Below are 23,302 nucleotides of genomic sequence, written 5' to 3'. Positions count from 1 at the left end.
TAGCAAGGCTTGGGTAATGTCAATCTGTTATCCATTTAGCTAGACTGACTTTGGATACTGGATAACTCTCTTTTTGAGAAAAGGAAACAAAACTGCCAATTTTGGAAATGTTTTGTCCTATGAAGATGAAAATGTAACTGTCTGTGCAGATTCCAGGTGGTGTAGCATGTATTCTCCTTTGTTGATAAAATTTGGAAAGATGACTGGTATATGAATTGATTTGGTTACTTTTATTCTCAGAAGCCACTTTAGGTAAAAAGGAAGGGTTAAGTCCATAAGGAGACCCTGTCCTTATGAAAAATAAAGTATGGAGATTTGAGAGAGAGAGAGCCTGGAGTTCAGATATTCTCTATGTAGAAGTGATGGCTACCAAGAAAACTGTTTTCCATGACAGAAACTTGAGATCAGATTTTGCTGAAGGCTCAAAGAGTTTCTGTGTTAGGCCTTGTAGCACAACTATTAGGTCCAAAGTTGGAGAAGGATCTTAAAAGAAAAATTCCTTTCATGAAAGCTTTGCATAGCTTAGAAGAAGCTACAGAAACATGTCTGTTGCCCATATGAAAACTGGAAATAGCCAGTTGGAGTTTAACTGTAGAAAAACTAGCTCCTTCTTCAAACAGCATTGTCAAGAATTGCAGAATCATAGAAACTGGGGCAGAAAAGGGATCGCTGTCTTTATCCAAAGACCAACTAGAGAATCTTTTCCATTTACCTTTGTATACCTTTATGGCTGATTCTTTTGAGAAACCAAAATATTGCGCACAAGAGGAAGAAAGCCTGGGCTAACAACTAGTGGAAGTGGAAAAAAGTACAGTTATAAATGTAGATGTTCGAGTGAATTCACTGTTGCAGTCAATACATTTGGGTAATCTGCTGGCAGGTTGCCCTCAGTTTGCCTGATTAACAAAGTCTTGGCTCCTGCGTCGGTTCCTGTCCCTTCTTCCATGACGTCAGGTCATCAGGGGTACAAAAAGTACAGTTTTGTACCTGCCATAAATGTAGATGTTTGAGTGTATACACTGCTGCAGTCATTACACTTGGGTTATCATGCCGTCAGGCGGTTCCCCAGTCGGCCTGAGTTCCAAAGTCTTGGTCCGGCGTCGGTTGCTGTCGCCTCCTCCCTGACGTCAGTGCGACAGGGGTATATAAGATGCAGCTGACACCATTTTCTTCAGTTTTTCTTGCCCCAGATGTCAGGTGCCTCTAAATAGGTATGCAATTCAAATTGATAATAAAACATACATAAGAAAAGCAAACAACTTACAGCTACCAGCAAATACTCCCCGTAGGTAGTAAAGGGTAGAAGACAGGTACGTACCAGCCAGTAAGAGGGGAAGGAGGGAGGGTAACCTGGACTGCAGCAGTGTAGACACTCTAACATCTACATTTATGGTAAATACAAAACTGTACTATGTTCATCGTGTTACACTGCTGCAGTCACTACACTTGGGTAGAATCCCAAAGCTGAGGCAGGGTGGCTGGTTCTATAAGGCATTAGGGGTGGCTATAAGGCCCTGCAGCACTGCAATGGCAAAGCCAGCTCTGGTGAAGGTATGTACAGAACTCCAAGTTGCTGCTTCCAAAATATCCTTGTTAGGTACTCCTCTGAGGTAGGCAGTTGAAGTGGCTGTTGCCCTGGTGAAGTGAGATCTAATGCTGCTAGGTACAGGTTTTCCATGGTATGTGTAGCAGAAATGTATACAATGCCCTATCCATTTTGAAATAGTCCGTTTTGAAATGGCTTTTCCCTGTGCTCCTGCAGCATATGCTACCAATAATTGCTCAGACTTTCTGAAAGCTTTGGTTTTGTCCAAGTAGAAGTGTAGCTGCCTGTGAATGTCCAAAGAATGCAGTAGTCTCTCCACTTTATTCTGTGGTTTAGGATAAAAAGTTGGCAGGTGAATAGTTTGGTTTAGAGCCACACTGGATACCACCTTAGGCATAAACGTAGGGTTAGTTTTTAAAGACACCCTGTCCTGGTGGAAAATGAGGAAAGGTTCTACTGCCATTAATGCCTGTAATTCTGAAACTCTTCATGCTGATGTTATTGCCAGGAGCAGAGCAGTTTTCCAAGAGATATATTTTAATTCTGCTGTGTTAGCTGGCTCAAAAGGAGGTAAAGTTAATTTTTCCAAAACAAAGTTCAGGTCCCAAGTTGGAGTAGGTGCTCTATGGGGTGGTCTTATGTTTTTAGCCCCTCTGAGGTACTGTTTTAACAGAGGATTAGAGAAAATTGGTGGATCCGTGTTGTAATGAGCAGAGATGGCACAGGCGTGGATCTTGATGGATGGGAAGGAGAGGCCTTTGTCCAGCATCTGAGTTAAGTATTGTACTATCTGAGGAATGTATGGGACAAGAGGGTCAAGGCTGTGAGCTTGGTTCCAGGCACAGAATCTCTTCCATTTATCCGAATAGGCTTTCCTGGTACTAGGCCTTTTGGCCTCCAGAATGACATCCTTAACAGTTTTGAAGAGAGGCATTGCTTGCTTGGCTAAGGAATCTTCCATGCAACTAGGTTTAAGGTCTTTAGCTGGCTGTGTAGTATTCGATTGTTGTGCTGAGTCAGCAGATGTGGGATTTGAGGCAAAATCCAGGGTGGTTCTTGTGCTAAGCTCTTTAAGATTGCGTACCAGTGCTGGCGTGGCCAGTCTGGTGCAATCAGGATCATCTTTGGCTCTTCTTGCCTGGCTTTTATGAGTACCTTTGGCAGGAGAGGTAGTGGTGGGAAAGCATATACTTGTAGGTTCTCCCAGCTGAATGAGAGGGCATCCACTTTCCATGCTTGTGGATGGTAACTCCTTGTGCAGAATTTTTGTAGCTGGCAGTTCATTGGGGATGCAAACAGATCTAGGTCCCGGCTCCACCATTTCTGTTATCATTCTGAATATTTGTGGATTCAATTCCCATTCGTGGGGATCCATGATGTTTCTGCTTAAGTAGTCTGCCACTATGTTTTTCGCTCCTGGCAGGAATTGTGCTTGCAGATGAACTTGATAGTTTATAGCGGTGTCCCACAAGGTCATGGCTTGTCTGCAGAGGGGGTAGGAGTGAGTGCCCCCTTGCTTATGTACCACATAACTGAGGTGTTGTCTGCCTTTAGTAGTAGTTGTCCTGGATGCAGCAGGTCCTTAAAAACTATAAGGGCATTTTGTACAGCTAGCATCTCTTTTTGATTGATGTGAAGATGCCTTTGTTCTGCGGGCCACGTGCCCTGAATACATCTGCTTGCCATGTGTGCTTCCCAGGCGTAATCCGATGCATCTGTTGTCAGTGTTTGCCTGGCTGTGGGTTGTGTAAAAGACTGTCCCTTGTTGAGTTGACAAGCCTGAGCCCACCACTGAAACTCCTGTTGAAGGCAAGGAATTAGTGGTATAACTGTTTCCAAACTTTGACAGTGTTGAGACCATACATTCTTTAGGTACCATTGTAGTTTCCTCATATGCAGTCTGGCATATGGAATTAGTAGTATGCAAGATGCCATGTAACCCAAGGCCTGCAGAATTTTTCTTGCAGGGAGTTGGGTCTTTGTTGCCATCAATTGAAAGTATTGAGTCAGTTGTCCTTGCTTGTCTGACGTGAGATAAGCCATCTGGGCCGTTGTGTGCAAGCTGGCACCCAGGAATATAATCTCTTGTGAGGGCACTAGTTTTGATTTCTTTTCGTTTACTGTGCACCCCAGGCAACTTAACTTTTTTACAAACGCCAGATGCTTTAGAAGAATGTCCTTGCTCTCTGCTTGAATCAGGCAGTCATCCAGGTACGGATAAATTTGAATTTCTTTCTGTCTGCAAAATGCAATTACTGGTGCCAGGCACTTTGTGAAGACCCTGGGCGCAGTAGATAAGCCAAAGGGCAGTGCAGAGAATTGGTAGTGCATTGAACCAGCTATGAATTTGAGGTATCTTCTGCAGTTTTGTCTGATAGGGACATGCAGGTATGCTCCTTGAGGTCCAAGGTCACAAGTCAAGCTTTCTTGCCCAGCATGGGAAGAAGCTGCTGTAGTGTCAACATTTTGAATTTCGGAACATCCAGGTAAGTGTTTAGAGAAGAAAGATCCAGAATGGGCCTCCAGGCTTTGTCCTTTCTGGGTACCAGAAAGAGTCCTGAGTATTGAATAGCTCTCATATCCATGAGTGCTGTAATTTGTTTTTGAGCCTCTGCCCATTGATTTGGTGGCAGATTTGGCATTCCTTTTAACCTTGGCAGAGTGTGAAAGTGGAACCTGTAACCTTGAGATACAATGTTGAGAACCCATTTGTCTCTGGTGATCATATGCCAATTGTGGTAGAAGAGTGCCAGTTTTCCTCCCAAGGGGGCTGCCAAGAGAGATTTGTTTGGCAGCTGTAGTGGGAAGTCATTGGAGCTGCTTTTTATATGGTTGGGGCCTGACTTCCCCTTTTTCTGGCCTGATGTAACCCATTGTCAAGGCCTGTAAAGACCTTGTGTTTGACCTCTACCTCTTGGACGTCTGTATCTTCCCCTTTGAGGTCTGTCTGTAATTGGAAAGGACCACTTCTTAGTTGGCCAATTTCTGCTAAATCTATGAGGCTGAACCTGTAAGAAACCCTTCACTGTTTGCATAGATTTTGCCTTATCCTCCATTTTCTTTAATACCTCTTCTGCCTTAACTCCAAATAACACATCCTGCTGCAAAGGTGCATCCAATAATTTTGCTTTAACATGATCTGGTAACGTATGCTCTTTTAACCAAGCATGTCTTCTAATGACAAAGCCTGTAACTGCTGCTTTGCAGGAGGCCTATAAAGAATCAAAACCACACTGCAAAGTATGCTTTCCCACTTGTTCAGCTGCATGCAATAAATCCTGCATTTCTTTAAAATTAGGAGGCTCTGAATCTAGAAGCATTTTTTTTGTTTCAGCTGAGACAGTAAAAATTGCTGATATTTTAGCGTGTGAAACTGGCAATTTAAAGCTCTCATTGCTAAAGTTGCAGACGTATATATTTTCTTTCCCCATCTGTCTAATGCTCTGGAATCTCTGTCACAGGGAACTGGAATCTTGGCTGATGAGGCCTTAACCCCTTTGGGTCCCTGAGAAACAGTTTCAGGGTCAGCTACAGGGCTTTTATACATAAATTTGTGAGAGTCAGGGACTCTGTAGTATCTGTCAGGTTTAACAGGGGCTGGAGGTAAGGAATCAGGATTTAAGCTGGATTCAGTATACACATCATCCACAATATCTAAACACTGGCGGAAAAGCAAGGGGTCTGTGTTGAGGTAATAAAAGGAAGTCTCTGAGCCTTTTCTTGGATTCTGAGTAATCCTGGCCTTCCCAATTGAAATGCTCCCTCATGGTATGTAGGGTTCCCCAAAGGAGAGTAGTCCTCAGGCGGTGAGGCTGATGGAACTGATTCCTCAGCATCAGAATCCTCATAAGGGGGTAAAGAATGTCCTAGGTCTGAGGATGAATCTGATGAGATGAACACCTGGTCAGATGAATCATAGTCTGCATCCTGTCTAGGCCTTTTATCAGGAGGGGGATGGGACCCCCTGATCAGAGTGATTAGGTCTTCGGCCATTTTGAGCATTTCTTTCTTAAGCATGGAGGCCTGTCCCGGAGAATGCTGTATTTGTTTCTTTGATTTTAAAGGAGGCTTAGACTTAGCTGAGGGTTTAATGCTTAACTGAGTAGATCTGAAGACACCCTCTGAAGCTGCGGGTAGCTCAGCTACTCCGGATCCCTCTGAAGGGTAAGTTTCGGTAGGCTGAATAACTTGTGCATCTGTAGGCCCAGCCATCTCCACGTGGGAGTCAGAGGTGGCCTGTGGTTCTTTAGAAGCGGTCGTCAGGGGCTGCGAAGGTGCCTCGCTGAAAACCAGAGAACCAGCAACTGGCCTAGAAGAGGCTTCGTTGTCAGTTTTGGGCCTCGGATGCCTATCCTTGTCTTTGCGCTTTTTGTGAATTCCGGTCGTCGGAAGTTCCGACGGCATGGTATAATTGAATTTTCTACCAAAATAATGTCAGGCAAAATCAAACATACATTTAATAGTGTGCTTGTTAAACCTAGCACAAAACCGACAACCAGTGACGTTGTGGTCTGGGCCTAGGCATGGGATACAATAGGAATGGAAATCCTTATGAGGTATTTGCTTCCTACAAGAAATACAGTTATTAACTTTTACGACATTGGTCTGAGGCAAGAAAAGGTTTCCCCAACGGGGTACTTAGCTTTGTAGAAGACTTTGGTTCTGGATTCGGAATGAAAATTTCAGGAGACGGCCGACCGGCACTGGCGAACTGCTTTTGCTTCGGGCACCCCGCGGCAAGAAAGACTGAAGAAAATGGCGTCGGCTGTATCTTATATACCCATGTCACACTGACTTCAGGGAGGAGGCGACAGCAACCGACGCCGGACCAAGACTTTGGAACTCAGGCCGACTGGGGAACCGCCTGACGGCAGGATAACCCAAGTGTAATGACTGCAGCAGTGTAACACGATGAGCATCATGCAGGAGACGCCATTAAATCAGTTCTTCTTGCCCCAGATGTCAGGTGCCCCCCCCCAAATGGGGAGCAAAATATATACAAGTAATTAAAAACATAAAAATATACCACCAAACAAAAGCAAATACACCAAAAAGGCTTTTAAGCATAGTAAAAAAACGTAGAGGTATAGTGAGAGAAAAATAGGGGGCTGGAGGGAGGGTAACCAGGACTGCAACAGTGAATACACTCAAACATCTATATTTATGGTAAGTATACACAACTGTACTATGTTCTTCATGTTTCACTGTTGCAGTCATTACATTTGGGTAGATTCCCAAAGCTATGGTTGGGAAGATGGGTTTATACAGCATTAGGACCAGCTGTAAGGCCCTGCAAAACAGCAGTGGCAAAGCCAGCTCTGGATTTAGAGAAAATTGGTAAGTGGTAATGCTTGGTGAAAGTATGAACTGAACTCCAGGTAGCAGCTTCTAGAATATCCCTGGTAGGAACACCTCTGAGAAAGGCTGTAGAAGTAGATGCAGCCCTGGTGGAATGAGATCTGATCCCCTGGGGGATAGGTTTTTCATGGTGCTTATAGCAAAAATAAATACTATGCTTATCCATTTAGAAATGGTTTGTTTAGAAATAGCCTTCCCCTCTGCTCCTGCAGCAAATGCTACCAGCAGTTGTTCAAATTTTATTCGAGATTTAGTCCTGTCCAAGCAGAATCTAACTTGCCTGTGTACATCCAATAAATGCAGAATCCGCACCCCCTTGTTCTGTGGATTAGGAAAGAAAGTTGGCAAATGAATGGACTGATTAACAGCCACACTGGATACCACCTTGGGCACGAAGGATGGATTGGTCCTGAGTGACACCCTGTCTGCATGAAAGATAATGAAAGGCTCCACTGCCATAAGGGCCTGCAATTCAGATATCCTTCTAGCTGAAGTGATTGCTAAAAGAAAGGCTGTCCATGAAAGAAATTTTAAATCTGCAATAGCAGCTGGTTCGAAAAGAGGTGGAGTGAGTTTCTCCAATACAAAGTTAAGGTCCCAGGTAGGGGTTGGAGCTCTCCTGAGAGGTCTCAAGTTTTTGGCCCCTCTGAGATACTGCTTTAGCAGAGGATGAGAGAGGGGGGGGGTCTGTGTTGTAATGAGCTGAAATGGCTGAGGCCTGGATTTTAATGGAGGAAAAAGACAGGCCCTTGTGAAGCATCTCAGTTAAGTATTGCAAAATCTGAGGTAAATTTGGCTCTGATATGCTCATCCCTTGAGACTGATTCCAGGCACAGAATCTTTTCCATTTGTCAGCATAAGATTTTCTAGTACTATGTCTTCTCGCCTCCAAAATGACATCCATCAGAGGTTTGCTGAGGGATGCTAAGGGGGAATTTAAATGATTAGCAAAGCTGCAAGATTCAATGTTTGGAGCTGAGGGTGCAGAATTTGGTTCTCCTGCTGAGGCAGTAAGGAAGGAGTCTGAGGCAGGTGCCTTGGGGAAATTTGTGGCACTGCGCAGGAGTGGGTACCAGTGTTGGCATGGCCAGTCTGGAGCAATCAAAATCATTTTTGGTTTGTCCTGTTTGCCTTTTAGTAGAACTTTGGAGAACAGCGGCATAGGGGGAAAGGCATAGACTGAAAGGTTTGTCCAGCTGAAGGACAGAACATCCACTTTCCAGGCTTTTTTTGTGAGGAGTTCTTGTGCAAAATTTTTCCAACTGGTAGTTCTGGGGTGAGGCAAAAAGATCTATATCGGGGGTTCCCCATTTGCGTGTCAACATGCTGAAAATCCGTGGTTCCAGTTTCCATTTGTGTGGGTCCATGAGATTTCTGCTTAGTTTGCCTGCCAAAATATTCAGCTTTCCTGGCAGGAATTGAGCTTGTAGTTGTACTTGGTAGCTCAAGGCCATGTTCCACAATGCCATGGCTAGTCTGCAGAGGGGATAGGAATGTGTATCCCCCCTGCTTGTTTATGTACCACATAACCGTGGTGTTGTCCGTCTTTACCATTAGTTGTCCTGGATGAAGGTAGTGCTTGAAGGCTGTCAGAGCATTCTGTACAGCCAACATTTCTTTTTGATTGATATGAAGGTGCATTTGATTTGGGCTCCATTTGCCCTGAACGCACTTCCCTGCCAGATGAGCCCCCCATACATAGTCTGATGCGTCTGTAGTTAGGATTTGGGTGTCAGGGAGTGGTGTGAATGGCAGTCCCTTGTTTTGGTGGCAGGCCTCTGCCCACCATAAGAACTCTAGGCGCAGGCAAGGTATGATAGGAATCATTGTTTCCAAGCTGTGACAATGTTGACACCATAAACTTTTTAAGTACCACTGAAGTTTCCTCATATGCAGTGTTGCATATGGAATTAGAAGAATGCAGGAACCCATGAACCCCAAGGCTTGCAGTATTTGTCTTGCAGATAGTAGGGTTTTTGTGGCTACCTGTTTGAAGTAAGTCACCAAATAAATTTGCTTTTCTGGTGTAAGGAAGGCCATCTGGGGAGTTGATTCAAGCTTGCACCTAGGAATGTAATTTTTTGAGAGGGTACCAGTTGCGATTTCTTTTCGTTTATGGTGTACCCTAGACAAGTTAGAACCCTTTTTACAAACGCCAGATGTTTTAGAAGAGTGGCCTGGTTTTCTGCCGGAATTAGACAATCGCCCAGGTATGGATATATTTGAATATTTCTTTGCCTGCAAAATGCAATTACTGGAGCCAGGCACTTTGTGAATACCCTGGGCGCAGTAGACAAGCCAAAGAGCAGTGCAGAGAACTAATAATGCAAGTAGCCTGCTTTGAAGCGTAGGTATCTTCTGCAAGATTCCTTGATTGGGATATGCAGGTAAGCCTCTTTTAAATCTAGAGTTGCCAACCAGGCATCCTTGTCTAGCATAGGAAGTAACTGGTGAAGAGTCAGCATCTTGAATTTTGGAATGTCCAGAAAGGTGTTTAGAGTAAACAGGTCCAGAATTGGACGCCATGATTTGTCTTTTCTGGGTACCAAGAAAAGTCTGGAATAGAAACCTTGTCCCTTTGCCTCTTCTGGTACTAGGTGAATAGCCTCCCATGTTTAGGGGGGGAGTACTTGTTTCTGAGCCTCTTCCCACTGATTTGGGGGCAGGTCTGGCCACCTGTTTGGAGTTGGCAACGTGTAGAAATGAAATCTGTATCCCTGGGACACTATATTTAAAACCCATTTGTCCTGGGTTATAAGTTGCCAGTTTTTTGCATGAAGAGCCAGTTTTCCCCCCAAAGGGGTGGCTGAGAGGTAAGTGCTTGCTACTTTTAAAGGAAAGTCATTGAGACTGTACCATAGGGTGGTGTCCTGTTATTTCCAGATTTGGAAGTGAAAGCACCCCATTGCTTAGTTCCGAGTCCCTTGGGACTGAAAGCTGGTGCTTTTCGAGTGTTTGGGTTTGGCTTGAGTGGCTCTGGAAGGAGCTGGAAAGGACCAGTTCTTAGTAGGCCAGTGCCTATTAAATCTTGAAGGTTGTACTTGTAAGAAATCTTTCACAGTTTGCATAGATTTAGCTTTATCTTCCAACTTTTTTAGAACTTCTTCAGCCTTATTGCCAAACAGACGGTCCTGATGCAAAGGAGCATCTAACAGTTTTGCTTTAACATGATCAGGCAGAGATTGCTTCTTAAGCCAAGCATGCCTTGTAAGCACTGACCCAGTAACAGCAGTCCTGCAAGAGGCCTCTAAAGAATCAAAACCACATTGCAAAGTATGTTTTCCAACGTGTTCAGCTGAATGCAATAAATCCTGTAAATCTTTATTTTCCACACAGTCAGAAATCAACATCATTTTCTATTTAAGCAGTCCCCATGATATGCTGTTCATATTTTAGCATATGGACTTGACAGTTTAAAGCCTTGACTGCCAAGGTTGCAGAAGTATAAACCTTTTTACCCCATCTATCCAGCGCCCTGGAGTCTCCATCAGAAAGGGTAGGATTTTTAGCAGTAGAAGCCTTAATGCCCTTGGGCCCCTGAGAAATGGTTTCTGGGTCCGCAACAGGATTTTTGAAAAAGAATTTGTGGGACTCAGGAACCCTGTAGTAACTATCTGGTTTACTAGGGGCCGGAGGCAGGGAATCAGTGGCCATACTGGATTCCGAAAACACACCAACAATGTCTAGTACAGGAGGTATAGCCAAAGGCCTATGCTGAGGAAGAAGGAGGAAATCCCCAAGTCTCTTTTTGGATTCAGAAAATTCCTGGCTTTCCCAGTGGACATGCTCCCTTAAGGTATGTAAAGTTTCCCCGAAAGAAAAATCCTCAGGGGGAGAAGCAGAGGGAATCAAATCCTCCGCATCAGAATCCTCATAAGTAGGTATGGACAAATCCAGGTCATTAGAAGAGTCAGAAGAAACAGAGTCTTGTTCAGAAGAGTCATAGTCAAGTTCAGCCCTAGGCCCCTTAGGGCTGACTACCCCTAATTAGAGTAATTAAATCTTCAGCCATTTTGATCATTTGTTTTTTAGGCATAGGGCCCTGAACATGTGGCCTGGGCGTCATTTTTTTAGACATAGATCGAGATTTAGGCCTTAGTATTGAAGGTGGAGTCGGATTAATATACAAGTCTGTAGGCCTGAATACACCCTCAAAAGCCGGTGCCTGCACAGCAGCTCCAGACCCATCCAAGGTAGAGACATCCGCGGGTTCCATAGGTGAAGCATCTTGCAGCATACCGGACTCTGAATGGGTCTCAGTAGAGGCCTGTGAATCAGAAGTAGCGGGTATCAGGGGCTCCGAAAGCACCTCAGCGAGTACCGGCGAACTGGCGACTGGCTTAGGAAAAGTGTCATCGGCAGTTGTGGACCTCAACGGCCTGTCTCTGTCTTTTTCTTTGCGTTTTTTCAGCATTCCGGTAGTCTGATGGCTAACCGACATCATTTCTGGATAATTAAACCAAGAACCGAAATATTTAAAAGCAAAAATGTATGACAACAGATAGTGTGCTGATTAAATAAAGCACAAAAATAACAGGAAGGTACGTCGTGGTCAGGGCCTAGGCAAGGAATACAGTACAAATGAAAATCCTTATGAGGTATTTGCTTCCCACAAGTAATACAATTATTAACTTTTACTGACATTGGTAAGGAGCAAGAAAGTTTCCCCAATGGGGTACTTAGCTTTTAGTTGAAGACTTCAGTTCTGAAACTCGAAAACGAAAATTTCAGGAGTCGGCCGACTGGCACTTGGTGCTTCTGCTTTGGGCACTGCACGGCAAGAAAGACTGATGTAATGGCGTCGGCTGCATGTTTTATACCCTTGACGACCTGACATCATGGAAGAAGGGACAGCAACCGACGCAGGACCCCAAGACTTTGTTAATCAGGCCGACTGAGGGCAACCTGCCAGCAGATTACCCAAATGTAATGACTTCAACAGTGAAACATGAAGAATATCCATGCAGTTAGTCTTAGGTCTCAAATATTAAGATGCTGAATCCCTGATGGGTGTGACAAGAGATCCAAAGTTGGCTCCTGTATCCAAGTGGGATAGAGAAGATGAGACTGTAGGATGGGAAACCATACTTGAAGAGGCTGGAAAGGGGCAATAAGGATCACTGAGCTCTTCAGTCTGCTTGCTTTCTGTAAGAATTTGGGAAATAGGGGAAGAGGGAGTTGAGCATAAAGGAGACCTGGGGGCAAAGTGTGAATCCGAGCATCTCTCTGCGACTCTCCCTGATGGAAGATCATTGTGAAGTACTTGCTGCACTTGTTATTGAGGGCAGTGGCAAAAAGGTTGCAGCAAGGTCATCCCCAATGCTGGAAGATCATCTCTGCCACAGACTGACTGAAAGACTGCTTGTGGGGCATCAGAATAGATCTGATTAGTTTGTCCCCTAAAAGGCTGGCTTTCCCTGGAATGTGCGTCGGAATTAGAAAATAATCTTGAAAAGATCACCCATTCCCATACTCTCATGGCCTCTCTGCAAAGGGGTGGGGGGGTGGTGGTGGTAAGATAGAGTTCCTCCTTACTTTGCTGATGTACCAGAGTACAGACATGCTGTCGGTCTGAACTGCAGTAGTCCTGAAAGGAAGAGCATCTTGAAAGGCCTGCAACACTAATAGGACTGCTATCATCTCCAGGACATAGATATACAACTTGGTCTCTTGGGGGGGACCACGGGTCTTGGACTGTTCTTCACAAGAAATGTCCCCCATCCCAACAGAGAAGCCTAGTTACTGTGGTCATAGGGGCTGGAAGGACAAAGGGCCCTCCTAGATGTAGATCCTCAGACTGCACCCACCAACTGACGTCTCTTCTGCAAACTGGGTGAGCTTAACTGGATAGGATAGGGGTTGGTAGAGAATGGACCATTGTGCAGCTAGCATCCATTGTACAACCTGCACAAAAAAAGTTTGTCAAAGGAAGTAATACAATGGCCATTGTCATGGAACCTAATACTTGCAAAACTGACTTTGCAGGAAATGAGTAAGCAACAAGTGAAGAGAGAAGATGCTGAGGTAAGAATACTATTTGTTTCATAGTCTCCTGAAGAGACCTGATGAACTCCAGGCTTTATACTGGGTTTATATTCGACTTGGGATGACTTGTAGTTATGACTAAAGAGTTGCAAATCTGGAGCAAATAGTTCTTGGTATGTAGAAGTAGATGCTTGGACTGGGCAGTAAGGAGTCAGTCCTCTAGTTATAGAAACACCTAGAATCCTTTCAATCTCAAGTGAGCTGCCACCACTGCCATGCACTTGGTTAACACCCTGGGGGCTGTGATGAGTCTAAAGGGCAGGGCTCTGAATTAGTAATGACTGGCTCCCAGTCAAAAGCGAAGATGTCTTCTGGATCGTCTGTCTATTTTGATATGATAGTACACATCCTGAAAATCTACAGAGCACATCCATGGATTTAAATTGCTTAGATCCAAAAGAGGTCTCAAGTCCCGTTTTCTTTGGCACTAAAAAGAAGCATGAATAAGTTCCGAATCCTGCCTGGTCTGGAGGGACCTTCTGGATGACACTTTTGTCTAGCAGCTTCAGGATCTCTTGTGCTGCTGCCTTCCTATGAATGGGTGGAACATTAGGAAGTTGCTTTCTTTTGAGAGGAGGAAGAAGGTAAAACGGTTATGTAATAAACCCTGGAAATTAAGCTTAGCACCCAAGTATCTTGTATTACATTTGCCCAAGCATCTGCATACAAAGACAATAGACTCCCAACTGCCTCCAGAGTTGAACAGTCAGGCAGTGCTTCAGGAGAACTGGAAATGCCTAAGAAAGAATTTCCAAAGCTCTGATTTTATAGACCTCCTCTGCCACTAGGGTGACGTTTGACATTGAAATTTCCACCTCTGCCTCTGGAGAAATCGTCATCACGTGTATCTTGGAAATGACCCTAAAATTTGTGGGAACCCCCCTCATCTTGCCACCTCTCAGACTCCTACAAAAGGTTCACAGAGGCACAAAAAAAACTTGATTTCTATGATAGACAGTGCCTTTCCCTCTTTCTCACTGCAGGCCAGAGTCTCTAACTGATGACCCAAACAGGGATGTGCCATCAAAGGGGGCATTAATAAAATACGTTTTAAAAGGTTCTGTGAGGTTGCAAAGCCACATCCAGGCATCTCTCCTTATGGCAATGCCAGAACTGGCAGTTTATGAGGTGCCTTCAGCAGTGTGAGACAGAAAACTCATAGAATCATTGGATATGGACAAAAGAGTGGCCATTTGAGAGGGTGTTCTTTTGAAGTCCTCAGCGGACATGGACTCGCAAGTATTTGAAAGTTCCTTGGTTAAATCTCTCAAGTCGAGTGAAATGGGCCAGGTAATTAAGTGACCTCAGGGAAAAAGTTAAGGTGAAAACTGGCTTTACAAACCTGTTCAACGTGCTAGATTCCCTATTAGGCGAATGGACAGTAGAACGCCGTTCTGCTAGCTCCTTCTTGGTGGCTGTTGCCAACACTATAGCATCTATCAGGACCCCTTTGCTCCAGTATGGTCTGTCGGAAGGTGGAGCCAAACACTTGTCAGGTCTCTGGAATGAGTTCCACGATGTCCAGCTCCTTCCCAGCCCAATGGGCAACTAAATTAATAAGTTTGTCTGTTGGGGGATAACCCAAGACGTAGATGGGCCAGAACTAAAAGCCTCCAAAAATACAGATTCTTCTGGTAAGGTGTTTTGGGAAGACCAACCACCTTTCTATTTCAGGAGCTCCAGTATATCTCCAAAGGAGATGTCATGAGGTGACTACTTGGGGGACACCTCTCCATCAAAAATCAGTATCCTCCATAAGAGACTCCAAAGGGGGAGTCAATGTTTCTCCTTTAAAATGTTCTCTTCCAGTTAACCTCCTCTGTGGGATCCTCAGGTGAAGTCTCGGAAAAGATGGGAAGTTCCTCCACAGGAACTAGCTGGACACATTGATTCTGGCTGTCCCTGTGGAATAGCTCTGTGCAACTCAGAGCTAGGAGCCGATACTCTTATATGATCACTTCTGACAAAAATCTGATGGCTTGTTGGGTGAGGGTGTGTGTGCCCATGCCCAACAACAAAGTGAAATGCTTTGGTGGTTGTTTTGATTTTCATTTTCTTCTCAATAAGACATACAGACTGTGGCTATCATTTTCTGAGGCAGATGATGTATGAAAAAGCATTACATCTGAATCATATACTGACTTGAATTTTGGCAAGGGGTGCATTTGTCAAAGAGCAATGTAGCCATTATTTTTATGGGACTTCACTGTCAAAAATGGTATACTTTCTCATAAGGTCACATTCTACTGGGACAGTATGTATATTCTGTCTTACTCAAGTATTGTATTTAAATTGCCTTACAGCAGCTGACATGTGGCCTCATATACAGCTAACAAATCCAATGTTTCAGTGGGCTTTTGTTGTCACAGTGTGGCACTATACCTAGTTTGTGCCTAAGGAATATATGATCACTGCTTGCAAGGTTGGGTGAAACTAACATAAGTGCAATAAGTCATTACCTGAAAAGCAAAAAATAATTTTATTTCATCAGCCAAAACACAATTTCTGTTACTGCATACAGTATGATCTGTATACCCAAACTACTGACAAAGGCTTTGTGCTGGCTCATCAATCAGGACAGAGTTGCACTACAATCATTAAGGTCAAATTATTATGTAGTATATTTTGTATTTATACATAAATATCTTATCAGAACTCCCAGAATGTTTTCACTATAAACTGTCTTGGGGAACTGGCACATGGGCTCATATAAAGAATATCCAATGTCGGGGTCAATCCCACAGACTCTACATGCATGAAAGGACCCAGCACAGCTACCTCAATCCTGGTCAATGTGTTCTGCAGTACTCTCTGATGGGGACAAGCCTTTGGGCAGGACTCCTCAATCCAGAGTGTGACCAGAGAGCCTACAACAGAGGACTTCAGAAGCATCTCCAGCACAGCAGGCCAAGCACAAGTGCACGTTAAACATTTAACTATGGGTAAGATTCTGTGGAAACCTCATGATGTACCAGCAGACCACTCAGTTTCTTTGCTCAAGAATTCTGGAGAAATTATAGTTAAGGCTCTTACTCATAAAACAAGCAGAAAGGTACAATTGAAATTGGACAGAGATGTTGGTGAAACGGGGTAATTCAAGAAATAAGGAAAAAATTGAGATTTTGGATGCAGATCCTTAGCAGCAAATGTAACAGAATATTATATTCATAAAGCAGCAGAAACTATGGTAAGACTAAGCCAACACAGGAATGGAAAAAGGAGATTCTACTGCTAGGGATGACTGCAATTAGGGGTACAGAGAATAGACAAAAGGGGGATGGAATTTACAGAAGGAAGCTGGCATTGCCTTCTCTATCAGAGACTAATCAGGGTATAGACAAAGAGAAAGGCATAGGGGAATCCTAAATGAATGACCTGCACTGGTTGAGTATTTAATTAACTGAATCTAGAACAGAAGATGCTGTTAAAGAGATAACTACAGGAATCAATCAGAAGAGGTCAGAAAAGACTGAAGTGAGATTATAGGTTCTTAGAAGGTTACTAGGCTACCAGCCCTAGAGCCCTTACAAACCTAGCCATATTTATCTCGAGTTACCCCAATTGTTGGTTAATGACTTCTGCTGTCCAGAAGGGACATGGGCGCCACCCCAGGAGTGAATGTGGGTTCACCCATCCATTGATCTAGGTTGCGTTTGAAGAGGTTGGGGAGGGGCTCTGCTTCACATGAATTGGATGCTTGTTCTAGAGAAGTGGCAGTCTCTGGGAGATATATCTATCTCTACAGCATGAATCTAGGTTAAGACCCCTGGAGTGAGTGACCATCGTGCAGTTTTGATTTACGTTGTGTGTAGCATTTCCATCAGGGCCAGGTCAGAGACTGCCCTGTAAGCCAGGCATAGGTCCCCCCTTAGCAACCTGTAGGAGATGGAATACAGTGACAAGGCTTTAAGCCTTTCTACGTAAGACTTGTTTTGTGTAATTTCTTGGTGAGAAACCTCTGCGGTCTCTCCATCTTTTGCAGATGTTTGGCAAGGTACATGAAAAAGGGAGCATTGCACTCAATTACTGGTCTGGTAAGGGCAGGGTATAATGGAATTTTAACATCCTTAGATCTAGATGCAATGTCTTTACTTGTAAGATGTGCCACATAGGATTTCCTGACTACTGTGGATACATGGTGGTCAAAGTTCAGGTCGCTATCAACCTCAGCACCCAGATCATGCACACTGGGACTACATAGCAGGGATGTCAGCTTTCCCAAAGGGAATAATGCTACATTTTTTGCATTTAGCTTTAATCCGTGGCTTTGGCACCAATCATTTGTCTGCATTAACCCTGTCTACAGTATATTAACATAATTGGGACTCAATGATTGCTCCAAATTTGCAATTGGCAATGAACTTGCTTAGCCACAGGCCACCGATTTGCATGGACTTCTGAGAAATAAATTCTGAATAGTAAGGGGCCTGGTGCAGAACCTTGTGGTACGCCACTGGTGATTGGTCTTTTGCTAGAGGTGAAGTCGCCTACTTTTACAGTACGTGTCCTGTCAGTGAGCCAGTTAGCCACTCATCTGGCAATGGATGGGTTACTTCCCAGTTGGGAGTGTTTCTCTGTAATATCAGAGGGGGATTTTGTCAAACGCCTTGGCTAGGTCAAGATAGCAATATGCACGGTCTTTGGTCCAGGGCCTTGGTGACTTTCTCGAAGACGCCAATTATGTTCAAGAGGAGATTGCCTATGGCCTTGTTAATAAGGTCCATAATGATTCTTTTCATGTCATTGCAGATGAGGCCTAGTCAAGCTTGTGTGTCTATAATTTCCAGGGTCAGTTGATGGTCCCCCTTTGTACAGAGAAATTACTACTGCTGTCCTCCATTCTGCCAGAAAACAGCCAGTTCACAGGCTGTGGTTAAACAGATCCAAGTGGGTTTGCTAGGTCATGCTTTAAGTTGTTTAAAGGGCAACCTGGGATGTTGTCTGGTCCCACTGATGCTGTGTTTTTGGCCTTGGAGAGTGCCGAGATAACCTGCTCTCTTGAGATAACAGGCTGAGGAATAGTGGCAGGTATACTCTGGGGGATGACTGGAAGTTACAGAGGGGTGAAGTTTGCTACAAATATGTCAGCTAACAGGTTAGCTATTACCTCAAGTTGAATATGAGTGGTGCCATCCACAATCAGTTCAGCGTGTAGCTGGGTATTCTCCTTTAGATTTCAGATGTAGTTAAAGAATGCCTTGTGATTATCCTTACCTAGGGAGGCTATTTCTGCTTTGTAATTAGCTTTGGGGGACTAGATAAGTTCTCTAATTTGTTTGTTTAAGCTACATCTATGAAAAATTCTTACTCGTTTTTGAGCTTGATGGGGTATCTGGTCTTTTAATTACATGTTACTAAGTACTCTGTCCAGGACATCGGAGGGTCTTGTGGGTGTGCTAACTAGCTGTTCGAGCATTTGCACTGACAACGTCCAAGAACCTATGAGCCAGCATGTTTGTGATAAGTGTACGTTTCCCAGTTGATAGTAGGACAATTAAATTCACCCATGAAAAATGCGTTGGGCTATATGGCAAGTGCCTACAAGCAAATCCAAGTATGCTGTACGCTTTTCTTATTTCATGGTGGGGGACCTATAGCTAGCTATGATGGGGTAAGGGGTTTTGCCTATAGCTAACTGGACATGGAGTAGCTCAGAATCATACTCTCTGACCAGTCTTGAGGTGTACTTATCCTTAATGAAGATGGATACACATCCTCCTTTGGTTCTTTCACATTTGGGGTGCTTTCTGAACCTTTTGAACAACGTCTCGGTGACTGCACAGACGTCAGCATCTTCCAAAGTGAGGAGTGCTTCCATTTGGATTGTATTTTCTTCTTTAGACTCCTAGCATTAATTCACAAATAAACAATGGGGGGGGGGGGGGCATTATCTATGGTTCCAAAATATCCAACAAAGTCAAGAACATTTAGCATTTTTTTCCTGAAGTGTTTGCACAGATACTTTTATACCCCAAGACGACTTCAAAAGAATTTTCCGTTAGGTAGAAGGTGGTGGTGTGATGGGGAAGAAAGAGGTAACTTGGATCATATGTTTTGGGAAAGTAATGAGTTGTGTCAGACTTTAAAAATTCCATACAAATTATTCTGCGAGGGATACTGGGTGAGCAAGTGTGTGTAACTAAGGAAATTATTTACTTTGAACTGGGATATAGAATCTGAATTGACTGCCTAGACATAAGTAAGGTCTTGTTAAGTTTAATTATAGTGGCTGCCAATAAAGCAATTACTAGAAAATGGAAATCAAAACCTAAACAAAAAAACAACTATACTTGAAGTACTGCAGATTGTAACAGAGATAAAAACAGGAAGTGGGATCTTTAGCAAAGGGTAAGAGTAAATTACATAGAAAAAAATGGAAATTGTCAGAACAGTACATGCAGAAAAATATTTTGTTGAAGCAAGATTTAAGAGAAGGCAGGGATTGAATTACTTATGTAATGTTACTTAGATTATATATCACAAATGTTCATATTTCCTAAACTGCTTGTAAATATGAATTTAATATGATATGATAACTTTTATATAAATGCAAGTTTGCTTATGTCACATGCAATAATTTAATAAAGGTGTTTAAAAAAGAATTCTGTAAAAATTCCTAAAAATCGAGGACAATTTTTAAATATTACTCAAAATTTAACAACAGGTTTTCCGTCAACATGCATTTCTTGAACAAGGATAAAATTCTAATGTCTGTCATTAGTGACTGACTGCAGACCTTAGTGATTTATCAGGAGAGAAAAAAATATATATATATATATATATATTTTACATGTGATACCACAAAAATATGAGGCAAAATCAAGGGCAGTTGATAGATATGTTTACCACCTTAGTTGGTTGGTGAGGGTGTACTCCTTTTGTGCCTTGCATTGGCTGACGACAGGCCCAAATTCAATCTCTTGCTATCTGGGCAAAGTATGCAAATATACACAAAGTTACTAAACACTCTCTTTAGTTAATAGTAGTAACAGCATCAACTAAGGTGACATTTTTGTAAATATGTATATAACGTATAGTAATTTAGATTTTTGTGGATCATTAGGTTGGTGTTATGCTTCAAGATATACTCTTACTGTATTAACATAATGTATAGGTCAATTGCTTTACTATATTCATGCCTCATGAGTGAATCATAACACAATCATAACTTCATGGTAATCCTTTGTCATCAACTTCAGCTAATTTGAAATTTTCTCTTTTATCACAGTGTGTGAACACCTAGCTTAATAACTTGCTAGTGTTATGCAAACAGCAACATCAACAACTTCTACTGTACTGTATATCATTTTTGCTTTCAAATTATGAAAAAAAATTTAATTAAAAGATATGAGAAAAAAATCTCTTGCTATCTGAAGGAAAGCCTGCAAAACACAAGGCTGTATCAATGGCGGACTTTGTGGAGTGGGTATATAGCTAATAGGTGGCCTCCTATTCCCTCCACTTATGTTGCTTTAGCACCAACCCTTCTCTTGCACTGGGCATCAACAGCTACCATTCTGAGAAAAATGAGATGGGCTTGAAATTTCTCACCATCATAAGGAGGTAAGAACTGAATTAATGTCCTTGAAGTAATGTCCTTGATGCTACTGCTTAAGTCATACTACTCATCTAAACAATATATCCACTGCCAGGGTGGATCTTGGTTCCTGATCCGAAGACCACACTTTAAAGTTTCAGCTTCTTGGGCATTGAATGCAGCAACTTTTTCTCATGATAAATATTTAAGACCAAACTGTGCAGCAGCAAAACAGAAAAGGGTGACAGACACAAAGAATAAGCAAGTTTTCCTAGCATGATGAACGGTGACCTGGCATGCACCACAAGGATGTATAAAGTTTGCTTAGTGCGGGAATGAAATAGAAAAATTATGTTGAACTTGGGACAGCAGAAGAAGAAATCTAGATAGACAACCAGAAGTCACCCAATGCAGAAGCTTTTCAAAGTTACAAGATTCCAAAAAACATACAAAAGGAACCGGAACATTCTTTTGCATTAACTTTACCGTACATTTTCTATATAAAAATGCACAGATCATAAAAAAACAAGTAACTTTAATTTATCTTAGGAAGGCAGTTTTGTACACCAATTCTGTTTAGGAATAATTAAAATGCAGTACTATAATATAAAACCTGGTTATCCAGATTATCCATAAACGTACACAAAAGTTACAGAAACTTTTTTTTTATATTACACTGGATACAATTATACACAAGAAGGGAACACATTTGAATTTGACTACACTATTATCACATAACAATTCTGCAGAGGCATCTGAATGTACGTTTTAGGATGTATGCCATAAGAAGTGCTAACAAGGCTTGCAATCTAGTTTTCTTAATTTTACTAATAATTTACATTTTTCTAAACGGTTTCAGATATTTCAGTTGTGTGTATTAAAATGCTTAATCCTGAATGCTACCTGTAATGTGCAATGGACATTTGATCCATAAAGTCATATTCTGGAGCTTAGTGAGACAGAAATTAACCTTTTTTTAAATTCAAAGACATCACTAAAATTACTGTACATCTTTCATGTCTGTTCAAATAACATGGATTCCCTTGATGCATCAGTGATATAAAAACACACTGAACAAGTTCTAAACACTGCAGAGACCAACAGTACAACAGCTACCATGTATCTGAATGCTCAGCTTCCTTAATTGATGTTACTGTGAAGAGGGCCATTCCAACTTGAAGGATGTAGCCATGGACATCAGCTGCTATGCTTTGAAGGAGGAATAAACAAGGGGAGAATTATTTTACCACCATACTAAAGATCTAGAAAAAATATTTGATAACTTCAGGGTATTAATTAATACCGCACATCTTGAGGCACATTTCTTGCATTTTCTTTATGTGCAAAAATACCCATCACAACAGTTATCACCTTGGTTAAACACTAATTGCTCCGGCAAGATGTCTTTTCACGTCAATGAATTCCTACTTCGACCAGGCAACAACTTCAGAAAGGCTTAAATAGCTGGGACGGACTTCATGTTTTGTTGCACATTATCGTGTTGTGAAGAAATACTATGGTGCTAGGGAAAACGTTGCATTTTCTTCTCTATCGTGTCATTTCTGTGTATGTTTACCATTCCAGATTTATTTAATTTGCACCTCTCGTTCTCCACTTTCTAAAAATTCTCCAGTGTCACTAGGCTAACAGCACTGGAATCCTGACCTACTTGTATGTAGAAAACAGCTGCTAGTAGCTTCTTCAAAGAACACCAGAGATAACTTTAGTATGTCATATTTCCTACGAGAAGCACTTAAGCACAGTAAAGTCTTCTTGTGCAGAAATCACTGTGAATAAAGTCTGTACCTTTTTAAACAGGAACATTTTCTCAACAAAAATGTCAGTCTGATCATCTTCCTCAGTGCTGCATGACCAGTAATGTTTTTGCATCTCAATGCAGATTTTTTAAACATAAGCAGAAAAAAAAAAAAAAAAAAAAAAAAAAAACAGAAGCAAGCATGAGTGTGCATGTGCACACGCGTGCAAACACACACGTCAAAACCAACATTACAAAACCATTCGCATGGGAAAACAACAGGGTCAAATTGCTTTGTCAGTTTTATAACTCACTGTTACTAAATGTTATCCTGAAAGGAATAACGTAAAATACCGAGTCATGAACCTACTCAGTACCACTGTAAAAAGCAGTGCAATTTAGGAAGTTCTTCCTATTTTTAGAAATGTTTCTAACATGCCAGTGGGATGTTCTGATACTCAAAGTAGCTTACTGTCAACCATTTTATTGACCAGCTGATGGGGAAGAAAAACTACTCAGTCTTTTTTTTGTGGGGGGGGGTGGAGTCTATTGCCTGAACTGAGTTGGAGAAACAGTCTATAGTCATAATGACCCCACTAAGGCAGCTCCCCAGAAACACCGCTACTAACAAGTAGTAAAAGGTACGAAATGGTCCAAGTTACAGACTGAGAATAACGCAACAGGATGATCACTGATCAGCTTTATCATAAAAAAAAAGCACCTGCACCAACACCCTTTGCATCTTCCATTCCTGCTGGGGCTTGTTGTGGGCCTTGTGCTTGTATACATAATTAAAGATGTCCATAGTTCTAAGAAGAAGCCATTATTCAGAAAATGGCAAGCAATGCACAGTTCTTTTATATGTCAAAAATATGCCCAGACATTTTTACTGTAGTTCTTGAACTTGGAAAGCCTTCATTTAATTGTTCTGGTTATTGGAATTACATGAGGCATTGCTTTCATCTGTTCTGGGACGTTTTGCTTCTGGTGTCTTGCTTGCTGGGTCTTCTGAAGAATGCTCTTCTGTAAGAAAACATTTTTTATTAAAATGTGACAGAAA

General features: G+C 42.4%; 1 protein-coding gene across 1 annotated transcript in view; it reads right to left on the bottom strand.

Annotated features, from left to right (window-relative positions):
• Window positions 1-21,004: 21,004 nt before the first annotated feature.
• Window positions 21,005-23,302, bottom strand: part of LOC122802410 (chromatin assembly factor 1 subunit B-like) — a 586,696-nt gene continuing 584,398 nt past the window's right edge. The window contains exon 8 of the mRNA XM_044072032.1: window positions 21,005-23,265. Coding sequence (XP_043927967.1) covers window positions 23,162-23,265 — 104 coding nt within the window. The 3' untranslated portion in view covers window positions 21,005-23,161. The remainder of the gene's footprint in view (window positions 23,266-23,302) is intronic.

The sequence above is a fragment of the Protopterus annectens genome, chromosome 5.part0 (assembly GCF_019279795.1).
Source record: "Protopterus annectens isolate FY-2018-M chromosome 5.part0, PAN1.0, whole genome shotgun sequence".
NCBI lineage: Eukaryota > Metazoa > Chordata > Ceratodontiformes > Protopteridae > Protopterus > Protopterus annectens.
This window is presented reverse-complemented; position numbering and strand designations above follow the sequence as displayed.